At 33.8% G+C, this 26,003-nt stretch overlaps 1 protein-coding gene across 7 annotated transcripts in view; it reads left to right on the top strand.

Moving 5' to 3' along the window:
- RALGAPA1 (Ral GTPase activating protein catalytic subunit alpha 1) overlaps positions 1 to 26,003 on the top strand; it is a 211,538-nt gene that overhangs the window by 152,301 nt on the left and 33,234 nt on the right. For 6 of the 7 annotated variants that reach the window (XM_039885675.1, XM_039885669.1, XM_039885672.1 and 3 more), the window contains 4 exons: positions 6,159 to 6,282; positions 11,957 to 12,112; positions 21,877 to 22,035; positions 24,608 to 24,735. In XM_039885675.1, coding sequence (XP_039741609.1) covers positions 6,159 to 6,282; positions 11,957 to 12,112; positions 21,877 to 22,035; positions 24,608 to 24,735 — 567 coding nt within the window. Of the gene's footprint in view, positions 1 to 6,158; positions 6,283 to 11,956; positions 12,117 to 21,876; positions 22,036 to 24,607; positions 24,736 to 26,003 lie in introns of those variants that run through there. The other variant, XR_005657968.1, reaches the window with a different exon arrangement.

Here is a 26,003-nt window from a genome sequence, read left to right as displayed (position 1 = left end):
TACTTTGTTATCCTTTTTAAGATTTTGACTGTTGTAGATCTTTTGCATTTTCCTGTGAATTTTAGGATCAGCTTGCTAATTTCTACAAAAAAGGCAGCTGGGATTTTGATAGAGATTGCATTCAGTTTGTAGATCAGTTGGGGAGTATTATCATATTAATAATATTAAGTCTTCTAGTTCATGAATGTGGGTTTTTTTAAAGATCTGTAATTTCTTTCAACAGTGTCTTGTAGTTTTTAGAGTAGAGCAGGTCCTTGAATGATATCATTTTGTTCAGTATTGTTTCATTATAACATTGAAGAGCGGGGAAATTATATTCTGTGTGGAGTTTGCACATTCTTCCATGTCTCCATGGGTTTTCTCTAGGTACTCCAGTTTCCTCCCACATCCCAGAGATGTGCACATTAGGTCAATTGGCAAGTCTAAGTTGTCCCAGTATGAATGAGTGTGAGTGGGTGTGTGAGTGCCCCCTGCGATGGAATAGCATTTGTCCAAGTTGGTTCCTGCACTGAGCTGCTGGGGTAGGCTCCAGCCACCTACAACTGTGAACTGTAATAAGCAAGTTGAAAAATAATTATCTTCTTTTTATTAATCTTTCTTAAATGTATGTATAGCTCATTTAATGTTTAATATTAAAAGTGTTTTGGGTTTTCATTTAGAAGTTTGGTGATGTTTTTGTGACTAGAAATATGCAGTAGGAACTTAATTCTTTTTTCTATCAATTAGCCTATGGTAAAAATGGTTTTACTATATATGTTGTTTTGCAAAAGGCACAGTTTCTAAGAACCTAACAGTGACATCAAGAACTTACTGTATAAGTTTTGTACTTTTGTTAACTATATACCTACATACTTTATTATTTTTGTAGCTATTATAGAAAGAATCGTCTTATTTTTGTTTTTGTATTGTTCATCGCTAGTTTATGGAAGTACAATTGATTTTTGTATGTTCATATTGTATCCTGAACCCTGTTGAACTCTTTATTAGCTCTAACAGCTTTTTAGTGGATTCCTCAGGATTTTCTATATACAAAATTATCTCATCTGCTAGTGGAATTAGTTTTACTTCTTCCTTTTCAATCACATAACTAATTCAGGCTCTTCTTATTTATCTATTCAGATATTCTGTTTTCTCTGACTTAGTTTTAGTAATTTGTGTCTGTCTAGGAATTTATCCATTTAATCTAATTAATCTCATTTGTTGGCATACAGTTGTTCATAGTATGCCCTTATAATTCTATAAGGTGTTTAGTTCTCTGAGATATGTAGTGATGTTTCTTCTTTCATTCCTGATTTTTGTAATTTGAATCTTCTCTTTTTTTCTTCCTTAGCCTAGCTATAGATTGTCAGTTTTATTCATCATCTCAAAGAACTTTTCATTGGTTTTTCTCTGTTGTTTTTCTGTTCTACTCTATTTCATTTATTTTCACTCTAACCTTTATTATTTCCTTCTTTCTGCTTGCTTTGAGTTTAGTTCTTCTTTTTCTAGTTACTTAAGGTGGAAGATTTAGTTACTGACGTGAGATCTTTTTCTCTCTTTCAATATAGGCATTTACATCCATAAGTTTCCCAATGAGCACTGCTTTACCTGCATGCCATCTATTTTGGTATGTTATGTTTTTGTTTGCACTCACCTCTAAGTCTTTTATAATTTCTCTTGAAATTTATTCTTTGACCCATCAGTTATTTAGTAATACTTTGATTCATTTGCACATATATGTGAATTTCCCAAATTTTTTTTTATTGATATCGAATTTCTTTCCATTGTAATAAGAAAATATACTTTGCATAATTTTACTCCTTTAAAATTTATTGAGGCTCATTTTATGGCCTACCACATGGTCTGTCTTGAAAGATATCCATGTATGCTTGAGAGAAATGTGTTTTCTGTTACTTTGGGGTAGAATGTTCTATGGATGTCTGTCAGGGCTACTTGGTTTATACTGTTATTCAAGTCTTCTGTTTCCTTGTTGATATTATCTTAGTTGTTTTGTCCATACTGAAAGTGGAGTATTAATGTCTTCAACTGTGATTGTAGAAATTTATACTTCTGCCTTCACTTCTATCTATTTTTGCTTTATGTATTTTGAAGCTTTTTTGGTGGGTGCATATATATTTTTAATTTTCATATCTTCCTGTTAGATTGACATTTTAACATCATGAAATGTCTCTTTATCGCTAATGACATTTTTTGTTTTAAAGTCTGATATTAGTATAACCACTCCAACTCTCTTGATTACTGTTTGCATGGTATCTTTTTCCGTTTCTTTTACTTTCAACCATATGTGGGTCTTTTTTAAAAATATTTTTTATTTTTCAGTTACAGTTGGCATACAATATTATATTAGTTTTAGGGGCACAACATAGTGATTAGACATTTATATAATTTACCAAACTGACATTATACATAGTTTTTACAATATTATTGACTATATTCCCTATTGACTTTACATCCCCATGACTCTTTGGTAACTACCAATTTGTACTTATTAATTTCTTCCCCTTTTTCTCCCAATCCCCCCAACCCCCATCCCATATGGCAACTCTCAAAATGTTCTCTATATCTATGAGTTTGTTTCTGTTTTATTTGTTTATTTTCTTTAGATTACACATGTAAGTGAAGTCATATGTCATTTGTCTTTGACTTATTCCATTCAGTACAGTACTTTCTAGGTCCCTCAATGTTGTTGTAGATGGCAAGATTTCATTCTTTTTATTTAGTTTTATGGCTGAGTAATATTTCATTGTATATGTATACACTCATTCATTCATCTGTGGAAGGACACCCAGGTTGCTTCCATATCTTGGCTATTGTAGCAATGCTGCAGTGAACATATGGATGCATGTCTCTTCAAAGTAGTATTTTGGGTCTCTTTGGATAAATACCCAGAATTGGGATTACTGGGTCCTTCTTTGTTTCTTGTTGTAGCTTTTGTTTTAAAGTCTGTTTTGTCTGATAGAAGTATTGCTACCCCAGATTTTTTTTCATTTCTACTTTCATGAAATATCTTTTTTCATCCCCTTACTTTCAGTCTGTGTGTGTCTCTTGATCTGAATTGAGTCTCTTGCAGGCAAAGAGACTATGTATCTTATTTTCTTATCCATTAAGCCTATCTTTTGATTGGAGCATTTAATTCTTTTTCATTTGAAGTACTTGTTGATAGATACGTAGTTATTACCATTTTATTATTCATATTTTTAATACATAGTTTATCTTCTTCTTAAAGAAGTCTCTCCAACATTTCCTATAATGCTGGCTTGGTGGTAATGAACTCCTTTAGCGTTTTCTTGTCTGGGAAGCTTTTTGTCTGTCCTTCAATTCTAAATGATAGTTTTGCTGTGTAGCATAATCTTGATTGTAGGTCCTTACTTTCCATCACTTTGAATGTTTTGTGCCAGTCCCTTCTGGTATGCAAAGTTTCTGTTGAAAAATTAGCTGACACAGTCTTATGGGAGCTCCGTTGTAGGTAAGTAATTGCTTTTCTCTGGCTGCTTTTAAGTTATTCTCTCTTTGTCTTTAACCTTTGACTTTTTAATTATGCTGTTTCTTGGTATGGGCTCTTGGGGCTCCTTTTGTTTGGACTCTCTGAGCTTCCTGGGGTTATATGTCACGTATGTTTTTGAATCAAGCGTTGGAGGTCCTGGTTGTTTACTGGGTCATTTGTTTATTTTCTGATGATTTGGCCAAACTAATTCTGCAAAGTCTATTCCCCACAGTGTGCAGCCTCTGAGCTCCATGGTCAAATATTTAAAAAAATTATTTTATATTTTAGCCTGGCTACCAAGGGATCTCCCCTGGGTTGACCTAATCTACTTATTAATCAAATCTGTGTTTTATCCCCCTCAATCAGTTTGATTTTTATTGTTTACTGTGGATGTATGTGTGACTTAGAGGTGGCTATCATGTTCAGAGTGTTTACATTTTTTTTTTTTTTTTTTGCCCCATGTTCACTCAGAGACTAGTAGCTTGAAGGTTTGCTCTCTAATTTCTCAAAAGAGGGTACAGCCTATGGGCATGCACAGTCTACCAGACTGCCAGGGATAACTGGGTTTTGTTTTTAAGTCTTAGCTTCCTAAAAGCTGACCCTGAGTTCAAGCAGAGTACTGTTCAACACCAGTGAGGCTTTATCTTGTGGTGATAGATCTGTATAGCTTGGGGATTACTTTCATGTCTGTCCTACATCCCATTCTGATTCCTCCTGTGTGGATACAACATTTTGAATATGTGCAGTCTTTTGACCCCTAGAATTGACTGTGCTCACAAGTGGCTCTTTTAGGCAGTTTCATGTTGGTTCTCTATTAAAACTTCTGGCTGTTTTGCTTATGTCATGATGTTGCTAGCTTCTCTACTGCTTTCCACAACACCCTTAGGCATGAAGTTCTCCAAAATAAATTCTATTCCAAAATAAAATTATTTCCCTCAGATGTAGTTGCTGCTAAGTTCTTGTCCTTATGACCTGCCTTTTACCCTCAGCAGACCTGCCTTTTACCCTGAGCAGAACCCTTCTACCACTATCTAGGGTCAGGGACCAGTTTTTCCTGGAGCAATACCCTCTTTCTATAAGTGGGTGCTTGGGCAGGAATTGAGTGTTTCTTTCTTCTTATCTTGTCCCTCCTGGTGTGAATCCTCTACCCTACTGGTAAACTGAAGTGAGGAAGATTAAGACACAGTTTTGTACCTACAGCTTATGTCTTAAGAGAGGGTATTAGATGAGATAAGAGAGACCTGATTCTCTCAGCCACAGCTGCCTGGCATAGAGCTTCTGTAACATGGAGCTGGGGAGGATGTGATAAACAGCCAGCATGGCCTTTCTCAAGGTGAAACCATATTCCCACACTGGGAACTGGAGGGAAGAGGGGAACCCTTATCTTGGCCTGAGTAGAATGCCCAGGTTAAAGTTTCTGTAATGTACAAGTGAAAGAGTGGGCTAAAGGAGCAGGTTATGGCTCAAATGTCAAAGACTTCTCTGATCTTACCAGATTTAGTAGATTTTCTTGAATAAATGTTTCTCCATTTGTTATATGCCATTACGACAATATCAAGAGACTTTAAATGATTTTTAAAAAATCATTTTAACCAGTTACATTGTTATTTTGCTTTGGAGATAGTTCACTGAGATTCTCATTCTGTAGTTCTGGAAGTACTTCCCCCCAACCGAAATTATATTTTACTGTTTACACTAGATTATTCTAATGATACATTGAATACACCAATAGTTTGACTAAATATTCACCACCTAAAGTGAAATATTGCCATTAGTTAAAGCAGCTAAAATATCTTTGTTCCTGATTTTAAGTTCTGATATTGGAACTCACAATCATGATTTGACAACTTCCTTGATGTATTGGAGAATATGGTTGAGTAAACTTTTGAAATAGCATCAATACTTATTTACCTGTTATTGTTGGATGTGGTTTGTTTTTAATTCTTACATAGTAAATTACTGAAAATATTACTTCTGGTCATAAAACTTGTTAGCCCCTGCTTTTGTTAAATTAACTTAGTCCAAATGTAGTGTGCCCTAGTTAGCTTGGAAAGCAAAATTTCATACAAGAAATTTGCTTTCATGAACATTTTTAATTTTAGGGAGAACTAAAAATAAAATGTCCTAAGAACTTGTCAGTTACTCCATGGAGTTTTATAGTATTTGCGTATACATTTCTTATTCTGTATTATAAGTATTTTGAAGAAATGAATCATTTCTCACTCATCTCTGTTCTCCTATTTTTATTTCTATAACAATACGCTGGGATTCAGCCACATTGTATAACATGCTTCATGCATTCACACCTATTGATCTTTCCTGATACTCTTTCTCTTCTTCATTTGTCAAATCTTACTTACCTTCAGTCAAATCAATATTACCTTCTCCTTTAAGTTTCTCTCTGTTTCTCCATCAGAAGTAATCATGCCTTCTTCTGTTCTAATGGCAGCTTTGTAGCTTTCATGATTTTTTGAAATTATAGTTATTTATCTCCCTCTTTAATTTATAGGATTTAATTCATTTTCATCTTTTTATTGTCACATACTTTGTACATAGAACTTAATTATTGGATGGATGGATGGATGGATGGATGGATGGACGGACGGACGGACGGACGGACGGACGGATGGATAAATTAATGGTTAAGTGAATGGTGTGATCTTTTGTTTTGTAGCCGAGAGACACACAAGATCGCAGTATTTTATGTTGCTGAAGGACAAGAAGACAAACATTCCATTCTCACCAATACTGGAGGAAGTCAGGCATATGAAGATTTTGTAGCTGGCCTTGGTTGGGAGGTACTGTCGTTAAACTATATCAAATACCATTTTATTTTTCTTTGGAAGCAATGGTGGTCTTTTTCTTTCTAGCTTAATACAGAAGCATTATTTTAGGAGACTCAGCTTAACAATGGGTTTGTTATTGTTTCTGCCTTATATTTACAAAGATAGTAGCAGTTGGGACTTTGAAAGGGAAGTTCTTGACTGTTTTATGAGACAATATACTCTTAGATAGTATGAAACTCATAGGTTTAGAGATCTGGATTTTCCTCACAGCTCTGACCACTGGACTTGTGGTGTTCAGACTAAGATATGAATATCTTTAGGTATGTACCAAGGCTTTCCAGGGGAGAATGTTAGCATGATTAGTTTTGAGGAGACTAGTTTCCAGATTCTAAACTTTAGTAAAACTAATGCCTGAGAACCCTTCTGCAGTCTCTTCCCTCTTCTTTTCTATCCTTCAGTTTCGTAAAAGAAAAGCATATTGCTCACTCACCTGAGTCCTTCATTGCCTCAAATTTTGGCACCAAAAAAAGGACAGTTCATTCAAGAGGGCATGTTCCTGAGAGTTTTTGTGAAAGCAAAGCAAGAACTATGGGAAAATACTGCACTTTATGTCATCCTGGCAATCAACTCATGTCAAGGTTCCTGTACTAAATCTGTCTTAGAATTATAACTCAGAAATGGGTTATTCATCACAGAGATTTATATTAATGTTTATTTTAATTGAAAAATGAATTGTCAGACATGTTCTAACAGTGAATTTAATGTGGCTCATTGACTTGTCATTGTTAATAGATTTGACATTATTATCCATCAGAGAAATGCAAAACAAAACCACAGTAAGATACAGCTCATTAGAATGGCTAGAATCAAAAAGTCAGATAGCAGGAGAGAGAAAAAAATGGTGTAGATGATAGAGGCTCTTTTCATCCCTCTGGTGACCAAATCAAAGTTGTGACAGAAACAAGGAGCAGCAGCAAGGAAAAATCACCTGGGATCTAGATGAACGAGCTGTACAACTACAGAGAAATCCAAGAAAGCACCCTGCAATGGCAGAAGGTAGCATGGGGCAAGGATGTGGGGCTGCCCGGTCTCTAGCAGCTGAGTGAGATGGAGTCAGCGGCAGCAGTAGACACCTCTTAAAGGGGACGTGTCTGCGAGTGGATTTTTGCAGTGACAGACCTGCTCGCTCTGAGCACCAATGCTGATTCGGCTGCATGCAGGGGCACCAGGGACTTACATGGAGACAGGGTCGGAGTGAGGGCCAAGACAAGACTCACTCGGTACAGAAGTGCCGGCAGTATCCATTGTTCCCTGTTGAGCCCTCCCCACTACCAGTGCACAGGACACAGCACCACCTAGCTGTGATGTCATCAAACTGGATAACAAAGGTCGCTCTCCCAGAGGATTGCCTGAAACCCCGCCTCCCCCAACTTGGGCACCTCCCCCGGCCCCCCGCAACTAAGCCACATCTAGGTGTATCCTCAGCGAGTCAGGTGCTCCTTGCTGAGACTCACACTGGTGGAGGCAGCTGGCGTGGCCTTTTGAGGCAACTATAAGCACAGCATCTGTGGTTTGCTTGCTGAATCTTAACAGGTGGCCCCGGAGGGGTAGAGGCTTGGGCTAAATTTGGCCTGCAGCTGAACCCCTCTCAGGACTGTGCTACTGCACACCTACTTCACAAATCCACACTAGTAAGACCGGGAGACTTTGGAGCTTTGCTTAGTACATAGAAACAGATGCAGAAAGGCAGCCAAAATGGGAAGACAAGCAGAAACCATATGACAGAACAGAACAGAGATCTAGATGTAATGGAGTCAAGTAATCTAACAGAGACAGAGTTCAAAACACTAGTTATAAAGATGCTCAGTGAACTTTTGGGAAATGTAGAGAACTCCAACAAAGAGATAAAAATGGAAATGGAAATTATAAAAGGGAACCAGTCTAACATGGAGAACACATTATCTGAGATGAAAAGTATATTAAATGGAATAAACAAAGGAATAAAGTGAATAAAGAAGAGGATCACATGCCCTATCTAGAGTACAGTTTCTTGCCACTCAGTCAGAATGGCAAGAAAAAAGATGCCAAGACTATAAAAATAATTTAAGGAGGATATGGGGCACTATTAAGGCTCCAAATATTCATCTGATCAGCGTAACTGAAGAAAATCAAGATGTTGAACAGCTGTTTGAAGAAATAATGATAGAAAACTTCCCTAATCTGGTGAAGGAAATGGACATAAAACCCAGGAAGCTCAGAGAATTCCAAAAATCAGAGATCCAAAGAGGCCCACACCAAGACACATCATAATTAAAATGCCAAAGGTTAAATACAAAAAAAAGGAATATTAAAAGCAGCAAGAGAAAAACAAATAATTACATACAAGGGAACACCCATACAACTGGCAGCTGACTTCTCAAAAGAAACTAGGCAGGACAGAAGAGCTTGGCAAAACATATTCGACAGGATGAAGACCCAGGATCTGCAACCAAGAATAATTTATCTAGCAAAGCTGTCATTTAGAGTTGAAGGACAGATAAAGAGCTTCCCAGACAAATAATAAACGAAAGGAATTTATCACCACCAAGCCAGAATTACAGGAAATGTTGGAGGGACTTCTTTAAGAAGAAAAAACATGTATCAAAAACAGGAATAAAGAATGGTAATAACTACAATCCTTTCAATAAGTACCTTAAATGGAAAAAAATTAAGTGCTCCAACCAAAAGATAGAGTGGCTGAAAAGATAAGAAAACAAGACTCCTACATATGAAAAGGAAGAGAATGGAAAAAGATATTGCTTTGATGAACCTAAAAGGTATTTAAGTCAGACAGGGAAAGATAAACACTATATGATTTCACTTATATGCAGAATTTAAGGAATAAAAAGAACAACTAATCAAAAATAGACTCACAAATATAGTGGACAATTTGGTGACAGACAGAGGGGAGGGGAGTTTGTGGGGCTGGGAGATGGGGTGAAGGGTTAAAGAAGTACAAATTAGTAGCTGACGGATGGTCACGGGGATGGAGAGCACAGCATAGGGAATGAAATTAGCATTACTACATGGGCTAGGTGGAGGGTCAGGAGAGGGAGGGAGCAATTGGGGGATCATTTTACTAACTATGTAGATGTCTAACCAATGTACTGTATACTTGAAACTAAATAAAATTTTAAAAATAAATTAAAAAATTTTTTTTAAAAGTCAGCAGTAATAACTTTAGGCTAGAATTTGGAGCAATCATGAACAATCTGGCAGCTCATCAAACAGTAAAACATTGAATTAACATATTACAAGAACTTCAACCCTTAAGTGTATGTATGTATATATATATATACTCAAGAGAAATGAAAGTGTATGTCCACACAAAAACTTATACATGAATGTTATAGCAGCATTATTCATAATAGCCAAAAGGTGGAAACACCCAATTGTCCTCAGTGGATGAACGGATAAACAAACTGGTATAAAACAATATTATTCAGCCATAAAAAAATAAAGTACTGACATCTGCTACAGTGTGGATATACTTTGAAAACATTTTGCTAAATGAAAGAAACTAGTGACAAAGACTATGTATTACGGTCTGTTTATATGAAACATCACTATAAGAAGTAGACTGTTGGTTGCTTAGGGCTGGTCAGAGGGATGAGGGAAGATTGGGGTGACAGCTAAAGGGTACAGTGCTTCTTTTTGAAATGATAAAAATGTTCTAAAACTGTGGTGATAATTGCAGTTATCTGTGAATATATTAAAATCCATTAAGTTGTACAATGGGAACTTCCACTTCTCAGAGAATCAAGTAGACATACTTGATAGGGACATACTTATCCCTATTCTTCACACTAAGGACAACAGAAACCCTGAACATTACATTTAAAACAAACCTAAGAAGACTGAAAGTTAGAAGGCAGACCAGCTAGGGACTTTAGGACCAAGGAATGACATGATGATGAGTTCTTAGGGTTTTCTTTTTGCCTTATGTATTCCAAACTTGGAACTGAAGAAACCAGCAACCTAGAAACATCAATGTGCACAGATTTAAAAAAAAAAAACAAAAAACAAAAAAAACCACTCTTTCCAGCCAAAAGACCAGGAAAAGAGCAACCTGAAAAAAACAAAAGAACATTTAGACAGTAACTGCTCTACACCGGCCAAACACCACAGAAAATACTGTGACCACCCCATCCCCACCCCTGACAGTAAAAGTTGAGTAGGGAGCCTAGACTTCTACCCTCACGAGACTGTAATGAGGTATCCCCAACACCATACCAGAGCAGAATCAGATAGTGTTAGAGAAAGCCAAGTGTTAAGTCAAATATTCATCTTTGCTGGTAACAAGTTCCCTACCCCACCCAACAGTAATGAGGTGCTCCTACCCCTATCCACTGGAGTAGTTCAGAGGAGGCCTAGAGGAGAATTAGGCCTTTTACTATTACTCGGCAGTAATGTTCAGTATGTCACTGGACACCACATAGGAAGCCAGAACTACTGCTTCCACCTAGAAGTAAAAAAGGATCTCCCCTCCCCAGGTGTCAACAGAGGATTAAGGAGGAACCTGTACTTCTACCTGTACCTGGCCCTAATGGGGTAGTACCACCCCTGCTTCTCTGATGGAGCTGTCACAAAACAGGAGGTTTAAATAAGATTCATAGTCTTATAACATACGACAACATCCAGGCTTTGGTCAGAAATTGTAACAAGAACCAGAAGGGTCTCAAACTGAATGAAAAGATAATAGATGCCAACACAGATGACAGAGATTTTAAAGTGACCATAATACAAATGCAATTAGGAACACAGTTGAAACAAAATGAAAAATAGAAAGTCTGAGCAAAAAACAAGATACAAAGAAAAGCTAAATGGAAATTTTATAACTGAAGGATATGTTTTGTTCACATGATACAGAGACTTGTTTTTATAATTCTCCACTTTATCAGATATTCAAATTTTGTTATTTAAAAACATGAATAAGTGATTTCTCTGAGAGGAGAGATATAAGCAATGTTTAACTTTTTTCTTTTTATTATTTCTTTAATTTTCTACAATGAAGTCAAGTTGCTAGCTTCCGTGCTTCACACAAGTCCAGGGAACATCATCCAATGCAACGACCCTGATATGTATTGTATTTATAATTAGGAAAAAAGATATTTAAAAACCTTTGCACAAATTAATTTGTAGTTTTTTAGTGCATTTCAAGCATAGTTAAGTTCTGCATTTTGATATTTTCTGGGCTATGATAGGTACTAATAATTAGGAAGGCAGTTTTGATGAATAAATATGACACACAATCATTTTATGTAAGTAATATTACTCTTTTAACTTTTCCTGAAATCATTTCCAGTCTTATTTTTTGCCACTTGATTTTTGTTCTCTGGACTTGGTGTACCCCCCAGCCTTTACAATTTACCATTAAAACCTAGTAGCCTAACTAAAGATACATAGTGCACAGCAGTTTTCTTTTCTAATTAACTCATTAATTCGGGATTCTCAAATACTTAAGGAAAAATACTGGTGTGAACAGAGCAGCTCTAACTAATAATTCTGGATCAAGCATTGGTCAGTAACATACAAAAGACTTTTGTTCCCCATGTTTTTGCAAAGTGAAAAATTTGAGTCCTTTTCAATAGGAAGTTTTGAATTTTGTTTAGTCAATTAATATTATGTGTCTCTTCATTGCTTCTAGGTAAATCTTACAAACCATTGTGGTTTCATGGGAGGACTACAGAAAAACAAAAGCACTGGATTGACCACACCATATTTTGCTACCTCTACAGTAGAAGTAATATTTCATGTATCAACAAGAATGCCTTCTGATTCTGATGATTCTTTGACCAAAAAAGTAAGTATTGAGAGAAAAATGTTCAATTAAAATCCTCGTATTTAAGAAAATCAATTAGTCTTTAATTGATCAAGCAGTAATTCTGAGTACTATACTCTTCACCCAATATCATCTGCAGAAATGATTGTTACAGAGCAAACTGTTTTTTCTTAATGATGTAATTGAAGGTTATAGTCTTAACAGTATTTGCGTTCAAGAAAATGGAGCTATGACAAATTAAAAACTTGTATATATATTCAGATTGGTGAAATTTGTACGTGGATAGATATGTTTATATTTATTGATAGAGGGGGAAAATGTCAATTATTACAAAACACTTAAAATATAACATGCTTTATCATAAGTTTTAAAACTAATATAGCCAATAAAATAAGCCTAATTTATAAGAGATACAGTGGAGTGGTTTGGATGGCCTACATCTTTTAAAACCTATACCACCATTTTCCTGTAGCTGGCACCATCATTCAAAAATCATTCTAGTGACCACAGAGATACCTCAGAGTACAGTTGTGTTTCAATCTATGCTTGGTATTGTTAGAGAGAAACATTTTTAAAAGTAAAACCTTTCAGACATTTCTTTGCCTTTTCTTCCTCCTCCTCCTCTTCTTCCTCTATTTATTCAAAACTACTGCTGAATGTAACCAACTTAATATCATAGGTCATTTTACTTGATATTCTGTTGCTTGATATCAAAGCTCTTCACACTTCATTAATAAGCTATGAAAACTGTTCTCTCACACTTTTGAAAAGGAACTTCAGAACTCACAAATATTTCATAAGAATTATTTAATATCCTTGATGCCTTTTGTTTACATTTTAGAATATTGTTGGAAAATTCCTACTAAATGAATAATGATTAGTAAAACTAATATATGGATGCTGATTAAATTGGAATAAGCACTAAAGGTGGAGGTAGTTGATAATTGTAGGAAAGCATGTTCAGTAACAGGTTTCCTATAGAATTTCTTTGCATGTAGTTTTTAGAGGTACAAAATGAGCCTTGAATACTGACAAGAAAAAAGTGAAGAGATGGATTGAAGTAAAACTTCATTAAAACTTTAATTAAGCTCCCGTTCCTTCAACTCATTTTAAATCTCTGAAAATAAGCCGTACCCAAATTAAAGACAATTATGAGTATAGTGCAAAAAGATAAATAATTTTAATCATTAACTTGGCAGTGACTCATATTTATCATTATCATTTTCATAGCTCCATGGATACAACTTTTAAACCCCAGAGCAGAATCTAAAATTAATAGTATCTTAGATTGCAAACATAAGAGCAGAACAAAGTATATCATTTTTTGTTAAAACTTTTTTTTAAAAAAAGATTACGTCTGTATATTTTTACTTCACTGTATTAAACCTGATAATTATATGGTACTTGAACTTTTGTTCCTGCAACCTTTGTAGAAATGTCAAATGAATAAGATTTCTTATTTCCTTCAAAACATTCACAAGGATTTGTCCTTAATTATTTAAGAAGAATCTGAAATGGATGTTTAACAATACATTACCATAACAAAATTAATTTTGTAAATGATAATACTATTTAAGAATTGTTAAATGGTTGAGTTCTTATTAAAATTATACATTTAAATGGTGACATTTTTTAAGTAGTGGATTTATTACAGAAATTTGAGAGATAAAACCTTGGACACTAATAGTTTCATATTTTTTTTTATTGTAAAGTATGTATACAACATGAAATTTACCCTTAACCATTTTTAAATGTACAGTTCATTGGCATGAAGTCTATTTACAGTGTTATACAACCATCACAGGCATCCATTTCCAGAACTTTCTTATATTCATCTAGTTCAAAATACTTAATTTTCTTTTGAGAATTCTTTGACCCATATGTTATTTAGAAGTGTGTTGTTTAATCTCCAAGCATTTTGAAATTCAAAATGTCACTGCTTTCACATATATAGTACCTACCAGGTAATAGTGAAACCTCTCAAAATTGTAAACAATGTGAAATAAAGCAATGTTACTTTGGAAGGTATAGTTTTCTTGAGTAGTAATTTAAATCACTTTAAGTAAAATCTTTTCTATCAAGATTGGGACTTAATTGAAACATTTCACTTAATTCAGTAGAAAGGAAAATTTTACCTGGTTTCAGAATTCAGTATAACTCTTCTAAAGCTTCTTTTTATAGAAATCAAAAATACTTAACATTTATTTCTCCGTATAATGAGTTTTCCTTTTCCCCATTCTCTATGGCTCTTGCCCTTAATCTGCTCCTTAGAGTCCTAGTATGTCAGATTTTTCTAAGTAACAGGCTTATATTTTAGCCCTATTATAGTACCAATTTCTTTTTAATAAAAGGTTAAATGTTTAAACTTAATCATAGAAACCAGTTGTCTCATACCAGTTCTCCTTAATAAAAAATCACTTTCTGTATTGGCATTTTTTCTCCTGAATTTAATAAATTCCACATTAGTGGTAATAAGTTGAGGCCTAGAACATGTGTCCTATTACAAATGAACAATTGGATATCATTAGGTTGTCCCCCTTTCCTTTGTACATATATCTTTAGTGTGTTAATCCATTCAGTAGACACATTAATGAGCACTGGTTGAAGTGTAATATTGGAGGATAGAAGGCTCGTTGACCTCAGCATGGAGTTTAATACCTCTAATTAAATTAGATAGTCGACAGTCAGTATAAAGAAATAGCCATGCCTCTGGCAAGCAAGAATTATTTATGACTCTGGTTCTTTGTTTTAGACTTGAATGGAGAAAATCATTTATATTTATTTTATAGAAACTAATTTTAGTTCTCACTTTTTATTTAAAATATCGTGTGATGGTTTTATAAATTATTTTTAAGCATTTTATTTTCTCAGAATGAGAGGTAAATATCCTTGAAGCTGTTTAATTGTTACGTTTTATTTCTTGTAATGGGAAACTTTTTCAAAGCTTAAGACAGTTGCAGCAGTTTTTACAACATAGACTATACTTTTTGAACAAATTAACCAAGCATTCAGTCTAACAAAGTAGTCTCTCTTAGATATATTATGCCACCTTATCAAAAATCCTGAATATAACCATAGTCCAAGCCATCTGTTCTATAAATTATCTCTACCTGAGGAAGATTAATAGAAAATGGTTAAAAATAATTTCCACTTAACTGAGATTATTCACCTCTAAAAATCAAAAGTGCTACAGCATTGGTATAAAGTGTTCACAGGAGCTTGTCTCATTTCCTCTGTCTCCTTGTTCTAGCCACTTGCTGATACTCTGCTTCATAGGTAGCTGAATCATCCTTTTAGGAGTTTGATGAAGATCAAGTTGAGATAATTGTAACATACTTAGTTGGACTCTCTAGTTTATCTATCATTTCCTGGACCCCCCAAAAGAGGAGAAAGAAGCCTGTTATTGCTAAGTCAGTTTCCTCTGAAATACTGTTAGTATAATGGACAGCATTTAATACTCTTTTGAAATTTGGTCACAGTAGTTTCACAAATAAATGAGCTTTATAGACCTGTTGGGTCTAGCTTTAATTTTAAATCTATTTTTCTTTATTTTATTTAGAAATAAAAATTGCAACATACTTTGCTTTCCAAAGAACTGTATGCTAATTATAGTCTAGAAAATGAATTCAAAACCAATTTAAGGAATAACAAAATTTTCATTATTTCAGTAAAAGTGTAGTTAATATAATAGTTAATAAATGCTATGGAATTATATTCATAATTTCAGTCCCAAATATAACAACCTTACATAAAATAATTATTTTTTAATATCATAGACTCTACCCTTAACCCCAATTTCTATAAATATAATCCTGATGACAAGAATAGAGGATAGAGAAACCAGAAAATGTAAATGGTTCAGAGTAAATTTATCTCACCACTGTGAATGATATAGCAATGACTTCTCCTTGCATGTAGAATAAAATTTGAATTCTTCACTGTGGCCTTCAGCGCCCTGTATGACTTGGCCACCTGCCTGCCTACCTCTCTCATCTCATCTTCTGTCACTTTCTTTTCATTTGCCACAATCTGGCTTCAGTGGATCTCATTCTAACCTGCCAGCATGTCAAGCTTATTCCCATCTCAATAGCTGCGCACTTACTGTTCTATTTGAAATGCTCTTTCTTCACATCAATCAGGCTTTCTCATTTTCATTTTTCTAATCTCAGCCTCATATGACAATTCCTCAGAGAGAGCTTTCCAGACCATCCTAGTTAAAGAAGGTTCCTTCACCCAGTAACACTATCACATTACCCTGTTTTTATTTTCTTTAAAACACTTCTCACCATCAAAATGGCATATTTAGATGAGAGCCATAATTACAGATAATTCTGGTTTTATGCTATGTACTATGTAATGATAGAAAAAAGTTTGCCAAGTACTATGATTTATCTTTTCAATAGTCAGCAGTATTGAGTGCCCACTCTGCTAAGGTATCATAAACTAGATGTTGTGCCTATTGCTTCAAGAAGCTTTTCTTAATTTATTAAAAATGAATGATACAGAGAAGAAATGAACATATGAAAACATGATTGACTATAAGAATGTGTACAAAAGTATATTTTTTCACATTTGAGGAGTATATGATGCTGTATTTTTGCTATATATGAGTATCTAGAAGATGGGGGAAAGCATGAGGGCTTGAGGCAGTGAGTATTACTCAGTTTCAGTTTATGCGTGTATACCACTATCTCCTGAAGTAACTTAATTAGCTTCTCTCCGTTCTTCAGGTACCATTACAGATGAGTTTTTCTTGTTACTTGCATTTGGGGAAGTGTATTTAGAGCATTATCTAAATCATTAATTATTCATTTATTGCTTAGTTACTTTATTCTCTTCCACTGGACTTGAAGCTTTGTGAGAGCAGAGACTATGTTTATCCTCACTGTTGTATCTGCAATAGCTAGCACAGCGCATTTACTCAGCTCTCATCATTTTCTGATTGAAAGAAAATGGATAAGAAGGAAGAATAGAAGGAAGAGAGAAGGCCTTTTAGGACCTCATAAACTAGTCCAGGTGTACAGGATGAGTGGCATCTGAACCAGGGCAACAATAGAGGAAATAGGAAGGCAAGTACAAAAAAGGAATATGATACTTTTTTTAAAAAAAATGAAGAGCTCGTTAGAGATACAGTAGGAAAAACAGTAATTGAAGACTTTCAGATTTTAACTTTGAGTAATTATAATTAGTCATTAGATGCTTTTAACTGAAATGGGGAAGTCATAGAATAAGCTGACTTTGTGAAAGAGACAATAAAGTTACTTTACGTGAATTCTAGTCTTCAGCTCCAATTGAATGATATTTTATGGCACAGAGGAAATCTAGAATTGACTCTGGAATTTCTGCTGATAATCATGAAAAATGAGAATACTGCCATAAGATAGGCAAATATCTGATTTCCATAAAAAGACATTGAGCACACCACCAACTACAAAAATTACTAACATTCATGAGCTCCATGTCAATGCCTGGCAAAATAGGATTATTAAACAGATGGTTTGTGAGCACTTAGGTAATGAAGTAGTGATCATTAGGAGCCACCATGAGTTCACCATAACAAATCACATCAAAGTAACTTAATTTGTTTTAATAGGATTACTAGATCAGGGAAGGCCATAGACAGTATAAAGCATTTAACTAAGGTATTTGTTGTAGACAAGTTGAAGAAATGTTGTCTTAATAATAGTTTAGTTAGTATACTTATAACTAGTTTTTATAACCTTATCTAGAGACATAAATTAATTATTTAATAAGAGACAATATAGGGAAGTGGTAAAAAGTATGGTTTCTGGAACTAGTCTGCCTGGATTTCAATTCTGGCTCAGACACTTACTAGTTATGTGACCTTAGGCAAGTTGCTTTACCTTTTTAAGCTTCAATTCCTCACTTGTAAAAACAGAGGTAAAAATAATTATATTTACTTTGTGGCGTTGTAAAAATTATCACAAAGCACTTAGAATAGTAAACATTTAATAAATATGGATTTTTTTTTTTTTTTAACCAGGAGAAACATGTGTAATGACTTGCTATAAGGTTCTTCTTACCCAAAACTGTCACATTTGACATTGTTATCCAAAATCTAAATGAAGACACAAGACTTCGAATTTAAGGATAACCCAAATCTGGGAGAGAGGCAACACAATGAATAGCAGAATCAGGCTAAAAAAAAGACCTTGATAGCAAGGTAAAATTTAATAAGAATAAATATGAACTCCCCTCATTAGTTCTAGCAGTCAGTTGTACCTGCTTAAAAGAACTTTGTGAGGAAAAGACTTAAGGATTGAAATTGACAGCAATTTCTATTTGAGCCAACATGTAAAAATTTAGAAAATAATTTCATGAACAGAATAAGTAGTAGTGTTCCCACTAGGGGCTGATTGTATTAGAACACATATTAATTCTAGACACTACAGTTTAATATAAACATCGATGAACTGAGGTGATATTCCAGGATAGTAAATAGGTTTATAAACTATAAGAGGAGGAACTAAGGACACTTTTAACCTGGAAAAGCGGAAATATATTTTAAACTGATCTTCAGATATCTGAAAAGATAATACATAGAATGTAAGTTGGATTTATTTGTTAAGCCTCATTTTGGAAGAACTAGCTTTAAGAAGGCAGATTCTAGCTTAGTATGAAGAATGTTCTAACAATGCTAGCTCTTTAAAAATAAATGGGCTGATTTGTCGATTTGTAAGATTCCTAACCTTAAATGTATTCGCGAAGAGACAGGATTACTTGTCAGAAATATTGCAGTGGGAGTTCCTGAATTAGGTGGAAAATTAGAGCTTTAAGGTCTCTTTCAGTGCTAATATTTTATAATGGTTTGAGGACTTTGATTCTACACGTGTTGAATTTCATTTAACTGCTTTATCTTCATAAATTGATAATGGTAATCAGCAGCCTATGTACCTTGAATTCCAAAATAATTTCAGCAGCAGTAGAAAGAGAATTTGGAAGAGCAGTTGGTTGCTAGTGATTTTAACAGACCTATCCCATGTGCAGAAGTCTTGTGTTCTATTTTAGAAGTGATTGGCATCTGGATACAAAAACAGAGGTAGGAATTCCTTTGAATGTTTTCAGAGTATAGGAAAACCTGCTGAGTATATGTAGGACACAATCTTATAAGTCCTTAAGAAATAAAGAATAAGTAAAATAAATATAAAATATTCTATAAATTTTTATGTCAAATACACTTCTGAAATTTCTCTTAACTGTTAACAACCCAAAATTGATTTTTTCAGTATCTTTCAAAAATTTCTAAGATACATAGCAATGATTAGCAATTTCTCAATTTGTGTTTAATCATTATATAGCAGGTTTTAAAGACAAAGATATAAAAACATGGCTCATCATGATAGCATGTAATAATTATTAGCATTCGAATATAAATAATAAGGGATGTGTTCTTGAAGCTTTTCCCTTAAAATGCTTGTACATGTTTAGAATGGCTTTGTTATAGACATGGTTCTGTGCCACAAATATCTTCATTACAACATCTCGGTTGAAATGTATTGTTCTTTTCCATTAAACTTCTATAACAGACTTTTAATACTCTGTGGTAGATATTTGAAGATAAGCCTTGATTATAATATAAAACTACAGTTGCCCTTTTCTCTTGTTTTTTTAGATAAGTGGGCACTAGAAATTATAGATAGCTTTGGCAAGAGTTCAAGGGTTAATGTAGCAGATAAATAAAAGGAATTTTCTGTAAATTGAGACCTGCATTATTTCAGTTGTCCTGTCTTACCTAACCTAACTCATTTAATTTTAAAAAGTAAATACTTAAATTCTTCCTGACAGTGTGCTCAGCTTTTACTATCGTTTATTACTTCAATTATACTTGATATCACTTAGAACAATCTGCCATTTAGAAATCTCAGTATAGCCTGGAGCTTAGTATTAGATCTGGCTGCTATTGTAACATGTACAGCATATGACATTAATGTATCAAAATTAGATTGGATCATCCCTCCTGGTTAAATTTATTTCACATTTCTTTTGTATTCAGTTAACATAAACCTATTAGGGAAGCTGACACATGGGGATGGCTGTATAGGAAGGATATTTTTAAAGTATTTTGATTAAAAAATGAAATTATAAAATCATGGCTTTTCTGAGTTGTGTAATCTTTTTTGGTTTTTAAAGATGTCATAAAGCCCAAGTCCTGCATTTATATCATTCAGGTGTGCATGATATAAATAATTAGAATTAAAACTTAAATAATATTTTGATATTTGAGTCTTACCATCATGTATTTAGAGCAATAAGCACATTTATGGTTTCCAAAAAGAAAGAAGAATTAACTTAATCTACTTAATCCTAAAAAGAAAATCTTCTTTAAAAGAAAATAAAAACCTTTATATTACATTTTTTAAATAATAGATTCTCATCTATAGATTTAGCTGGGCACTGTCTTTAAAGTAATACCTGCCTGTATCTTACGGTCCATCAGAGTATATGAGAAGGCATTTCTTGCTTAGGAATACAAATTTTAAAGTTCAGGAATTTACCTTGTATTCTCAAATACTTAATGATATTCATATTGATTAGAATTTTCCAAAGAGATCAATGTTGGAGACTTTAAGAAACATTAGAACACTGGTTCTTGGCTTTTTTTTTTTTTGTATTATATACTCCTACGTTGATAGACTCTCTCCTCAGAAAAATACACAAATAAAATTTTACAAATAAGTTTCACATATTCACAGACCCCTTGAATCCAGGTTAAGAATTCCAGGGTTAAAACAGAAGAGAACCTTTCATGAATTGGGACTTAACTCCTTTCTTTAAAGTATACATTTACCTTTTTTTCTACCCTGTGGCATTTAAGCCAAAATAAATTGCATATTTCAGATATAGCCTAAATATTAGCTCATACTAAAAATATTAATGACATTTATCCTAGGTTTCTCTTATAGATTTTCCCATCTACAATGTGTCCAGTTATCTGAAAGTAATAGAAAAGCACATGTGAGATATGCACCAAAAAAGGACTCAGATGTTTGCAATGGCAGAATCCATAAATGTACTCCGATAACCAAACTTTATATTAAAATACATCTTTATACAGTAATCTCTATGAAGAAAAGGCTAATGGGCATTAAGTTCATTTTCCTAATATCTTTTTAGAAATTCAGCCTTTGGACACTTTGCTTTTTTATAATTTTAATCACCATAATGTCAGCTCTCTGACTGCCAAAAACATTTTTGTAAGCATCACAAATAGTTAAATAACATCTTGAGAGTCTTTTTGGGAGAATGTCATTGGCAAAGAAAACCTGGAAATAAATTTGTTAAAACAAATGTCAACTTTCTCATACTCAATAGGTGGTTACCTAATTTATGAATTATCTATTTCTTTTACTTCTCTTCTTGTTTCCTCTTTTAGGCCAGTTCACTGTTTAGTAGCACTTCCAGAGAGTGATCAGAAAAGAAAAAAAAATCTTAAATCAGTCACTTTTTAAAAACACTCTTTTAAACAGTCTTTTAAAAGGTTTGGTAGTAGAGAATTGATGTAATTGCTGGTTAAGAAGAATATTTGGGGTGTATGTAATATTTTCCTAAGTTCTCTGTTTCCCACTGAACTATATAGACCATTAAAAATTATCCGGTCTTCTGCAGTGTCTCCTAATTTCTTTGAGTGTTTGTGTTTCAGCTGTTGTGAAAAACGACCAAATGAAATTTTTAAAATATAGTTTATTTCTTTACCTTTTAATCTTTTTTATAGTATGTTGTCAGTAGCTGTATGACTACTGTGAACTATTTTCTTGGTTTTCCAGTTGAGACATTTAGGAAATGATGAAGTTCACATTGTTTGGTCAGAGCATACTAGAGACTACAGGAGAGGAATTATTCCTACAGAATTCGGCGATGTCCTTATTGTAATATATCCAATGAAAAATCACATGTTCAGTATCCAGATAATGAAAAAACCAGAGGTAAGAATGTCTTATCTTACATTTTAATAATATATTTTGAGTTCTATATGGGTTTGTGAGTTTCTTTCCTTCTTTCAGAAGGATTAGACTAGGCATCAAGTTGTAAAAGTGGTGGGAAATGAGACTTATAGCTATGTGAGTTGTTTTCGTTTGGTTCAGAAGGAGCTGAAACAAAAGTAGCAAGAAATTGAGTTCAAATGGGAGAAGGCTTGGTAATGCCAGTGTGGAAGTTCCTTTATGCTAAACTCAGAAAAGGGTTTACCTTTTATTAAGGGGTTAATATTCAAAATATATAAAGAACTCATACAGCTCAATAACAACAACAACAAAAAACAGTCCAGTTAAAAAATGGGCAGAAGACCTGAATAGATTTTTCTCCAAAGAGGAAATACAGATTGCCACTAGACATATGAAAAGGTGCTCAAGGTCACCATTCATCAGAGAAATGCAAATTAAAACCACAATAAGATATCATTTCACACCTGTCAGAATGGTTGTCATCAGTAAATCAAAGAACAAGTATTGGCGACGATGCAGAGAAAAGGGAACCCTCATACACTGCTAGTGAGATTGCAAATTGGTACAGCCACAATGGAAAACAGTCTGGCGTGTCCTCAAAAATTTAAAAATGGATCTACCTTTTGACCCAGCAGTTTATCCAAAGAAAACCAAAACAATAATTCATAAAGATTTATGCATTTGTTATTTGTTCACGGCAGCACAATTTACAGTAGCCAAGGTATGGAAGCAACCTAAATGCCCATCAACAGATGATTAGATAAAGAAGTTCTGGTTCATGTATACAGTGGAATATTACTCAGCTATTAAAACAAAAATGAAATCCTACCATTTGCAACGACATAGACTTAGAGGTTAGAGTCAGACAGAAAGATAAATAAGTATGATTTCACTCATGCAGAATCTAAGGAACAAAAAGAACTAATCAAAAACAGACTCACAAATATAGAGGACAGTCTTATGATGGCCAGAGGGGAGGGAGGGGGCTGGGGAATGGAGTGAAGGGTTAAAGAAGTACACATTAGTAGTCGATAGATAGTCACGGGGATGGCAGCACAACCTAGGGAATGCAGCCAATAGTAATGTAGTGGCTACATGTAGAGCCAGACGGAAGATAATCAGAGGGATCGTTTATATAATTATAAATTATATAAATGTCTCACTATTTTGAAACTAATAATAAAATGCTAAAAAAATAAGGATAATTACCATTTCCTAAAAGTCACAGTAAGAAGTAGTCATTCCCCTTAGAAGAGAAACTTACGATTTCTACATTTTTGTTGATACATCTTACTAAGATTACATGATTAGTTATGTCACTTAGTGAGAATTATAAAAAGTTAAAAATAGCCAAGTAGAGACATGGTTCCATAGTGTAGCGGTTAGCACGTCTGCTTTACACGCAGAAGGTCCTGAGTTCACACCCCAGTGGAGCCACGGTCCATGGTCTACGGCCATGCAACCCTGAACAAGCCCGATGTCTGTCTCGGAAGCTAAGCAAGGTTGGGCCTGGTTAGTACTTGGATGGGAGACCACCTAGGAAGACCAGATGCTATAGGCATAAATAATAATAAAGTGAAATAAAATAGCCAAGTAGATCTAGTTGGAAGTCTTAACTGTAAGATTGGAACTTGCTTACAGAAGTATTTTCTTTGAAAATAATAAGTTTGGTAGTATTCTGGTGTCTCCTTTTTTTTAATTGAATACTTCTATAGAAAACTTTCTGACAGTTGATCAGAAAGTTTTCTGATCTAAGAAATCTAACAAATTTCTTAAATTGGATTAAGCTTCCCATGTGTGAATTTAAGCTTGTGGCCAGGTATTTTTAGGGTTCATCTAAACCAGAAGTCAGCAAACTATAGCCCACTTCCTATTGTTGTACAAACCAAAAGCTAAGAATTATTTTACATTTTGATGGGGTTTTTTTTTTTATTAAAAAAAATCAAAGAAGAATATACAGCAGAGCAGTATGTGGCCACAAGCCTAAAATATTTTCTGTATATCCACAGCTCATATTCTTGCCTTCAGTTGTCATTTGTACCAACCATATTCAAATAGAATAACTTGAAATTGTCAGTCACCTAATAAAAATGACAGTTTTCAAAACAGATTTTTTTTCCTAATAAACCATATAATTAAAGTGTTTTAGATTCTGTAGTAAAGCTAGTTGTCACATAAAAATAATAAACTAACTGCAGTCTATAACAATATATATCTTTCTGTGTTTACTCACTGAAAGAGTTTATTTCCTGTGTTAGATTTTTTGTACAATTGAAGCCACAAAAACTTGAAAATCGGCAGGAAGTATAAATTATTTAGTCAGTAACATGAAGCGCACAGTTCTTTTAAAAGGAAACTAGATTTTTGGCATTTTTTATTTATTGTCCTAGTGAATGAATGACCCATCGTGGAAAAGAATTGAATAGTATTTCTGCTGAAGGAAGAACTAAAGGAAAAGCAAAAAAAAAAACTTTTTTATGCAAACAGTGTCTTGATCTTATTTACAGTTTTTCTCCAATTTAAGTATAAAATTATGTTCTAATTTTTCAATCAGGTTCCCTTCTTTGGCCCACTTTTTGATGGTGCTATTGTGAATGGAAAGGTCCTACCCATTATGGTTCGAGCAACAGCTCTAAATGCAAGCCGTGCTCTGAAGTCACTGATTCCACTGTATCAAAATTTGTATCCTTTTTAACAGTATGGTTTCTTTCTACCTAATGTGTGTTTATTCTACAAGGTAAATATTTCTTATGTGTTAAGACCTTTGAATTTCTGTTTATTAATATATAAATGATGGAGTTCCTCCCCAGTATTTGAATATTTTTGATATTTGAGTGATGTATTTTCTTTTACATACTTTTACATCATTACTTATCTTTTGGTTAATTAATTAGAGATCCATTATGTGCTATTCCAGATGTGCAGAAATAACTAAAACATCTTTGCAAAGTACTTAGTCTCATTGAAGAAATAATTTTTTTCAATATATGTACATATATAGAGTATAGGGTGTAATACAGTTATGCAGTGTTCTGGAAGTGTAATAACAAGGGCCCTCATTCAGCTGGAAGGGGTGGCGGTGTCAGGAAACATTTCTGGAAAAATGTGAGGACGAGTGTATCTTCAAGAATGGTTTAAGAGGTCATCGGGTAGATGAGATTAAGAGCATTCCAGAAGCAGAGGGAACAACATAGAGACATGGAAGTATTAGAGGATATGGAGTGTTTAAGAACATGGTTTCTAGAGCCAGATTGCCTAGACTTAGGTGCTGACCACCCCTTTCTTACCTATGTAGCTTTGGGCAAGTTATTTAACCTCTCTCAGCCTCAATTTCCTTATATATAAAATGAAAATGATAATATCTAGCTCATGGTGTTATAAGAACTGAACGAATCAGTAAGCGTAAAGCTCTTAGAACAACAGTGCCTGGAACTATGTATACAGTTTTAAATTTTAAATCATTTTCTGATATTCCTTTCTAAAATAGGTTTGTATTTTCCTTTACTTTTTCTATATGATTAAAAACATATTAATTATCTTTCTTTTATATAATAAATTATAGATTTAAGCTTTACAGGGTAGGCTTTTTAAAATATTCTTTGTTTTATTCTACCTGAAATGGATTTATTATAAGTCTGCTACATACATTTTCTCTTTTTGGTGAAAATTGACTAAAGCAGTCTGGTTCCTAAGTAATTTCTCAGGTATTCTGATACTGTGAAATGGAATTATAGGTGGATCATGGCATGTTTTGTTGTTTAAACTTAATGACATAGCATTTCTTATTTATGGCAGTTATATCTTCACTTACTTTAAGCTGAAAACTCAGATTTGAAGTCATTGTAGTGAATGTAAAGATTCAGTTTATTATTTCCTATCTCTAGAAAGGTAACTAATTTTATAAGGAACATATCCCCACTAATTTTATTCATATTGTCAGCTCCAGTGAA

This window comes from Pteropus medius, unplaced genomic scaffold (assembly GCF_902729225.1).
Source record: "Pteropus medius unplaced genomic scaffold, Ma_sr-lr_union100, whole genome shotgun sequence".
In the NCBI taxonomy this organism is placed as follows: Eukaryota; Metazoa; Chordata; class Mammalia; order Chiroptera; family Pteropodidae; genus Pteropus; species Pteropus medius.
Note: the sequence above shows the minus strand (reverse complement) of the source record. Positions and strands in the feature narration are given on the sequence as shown.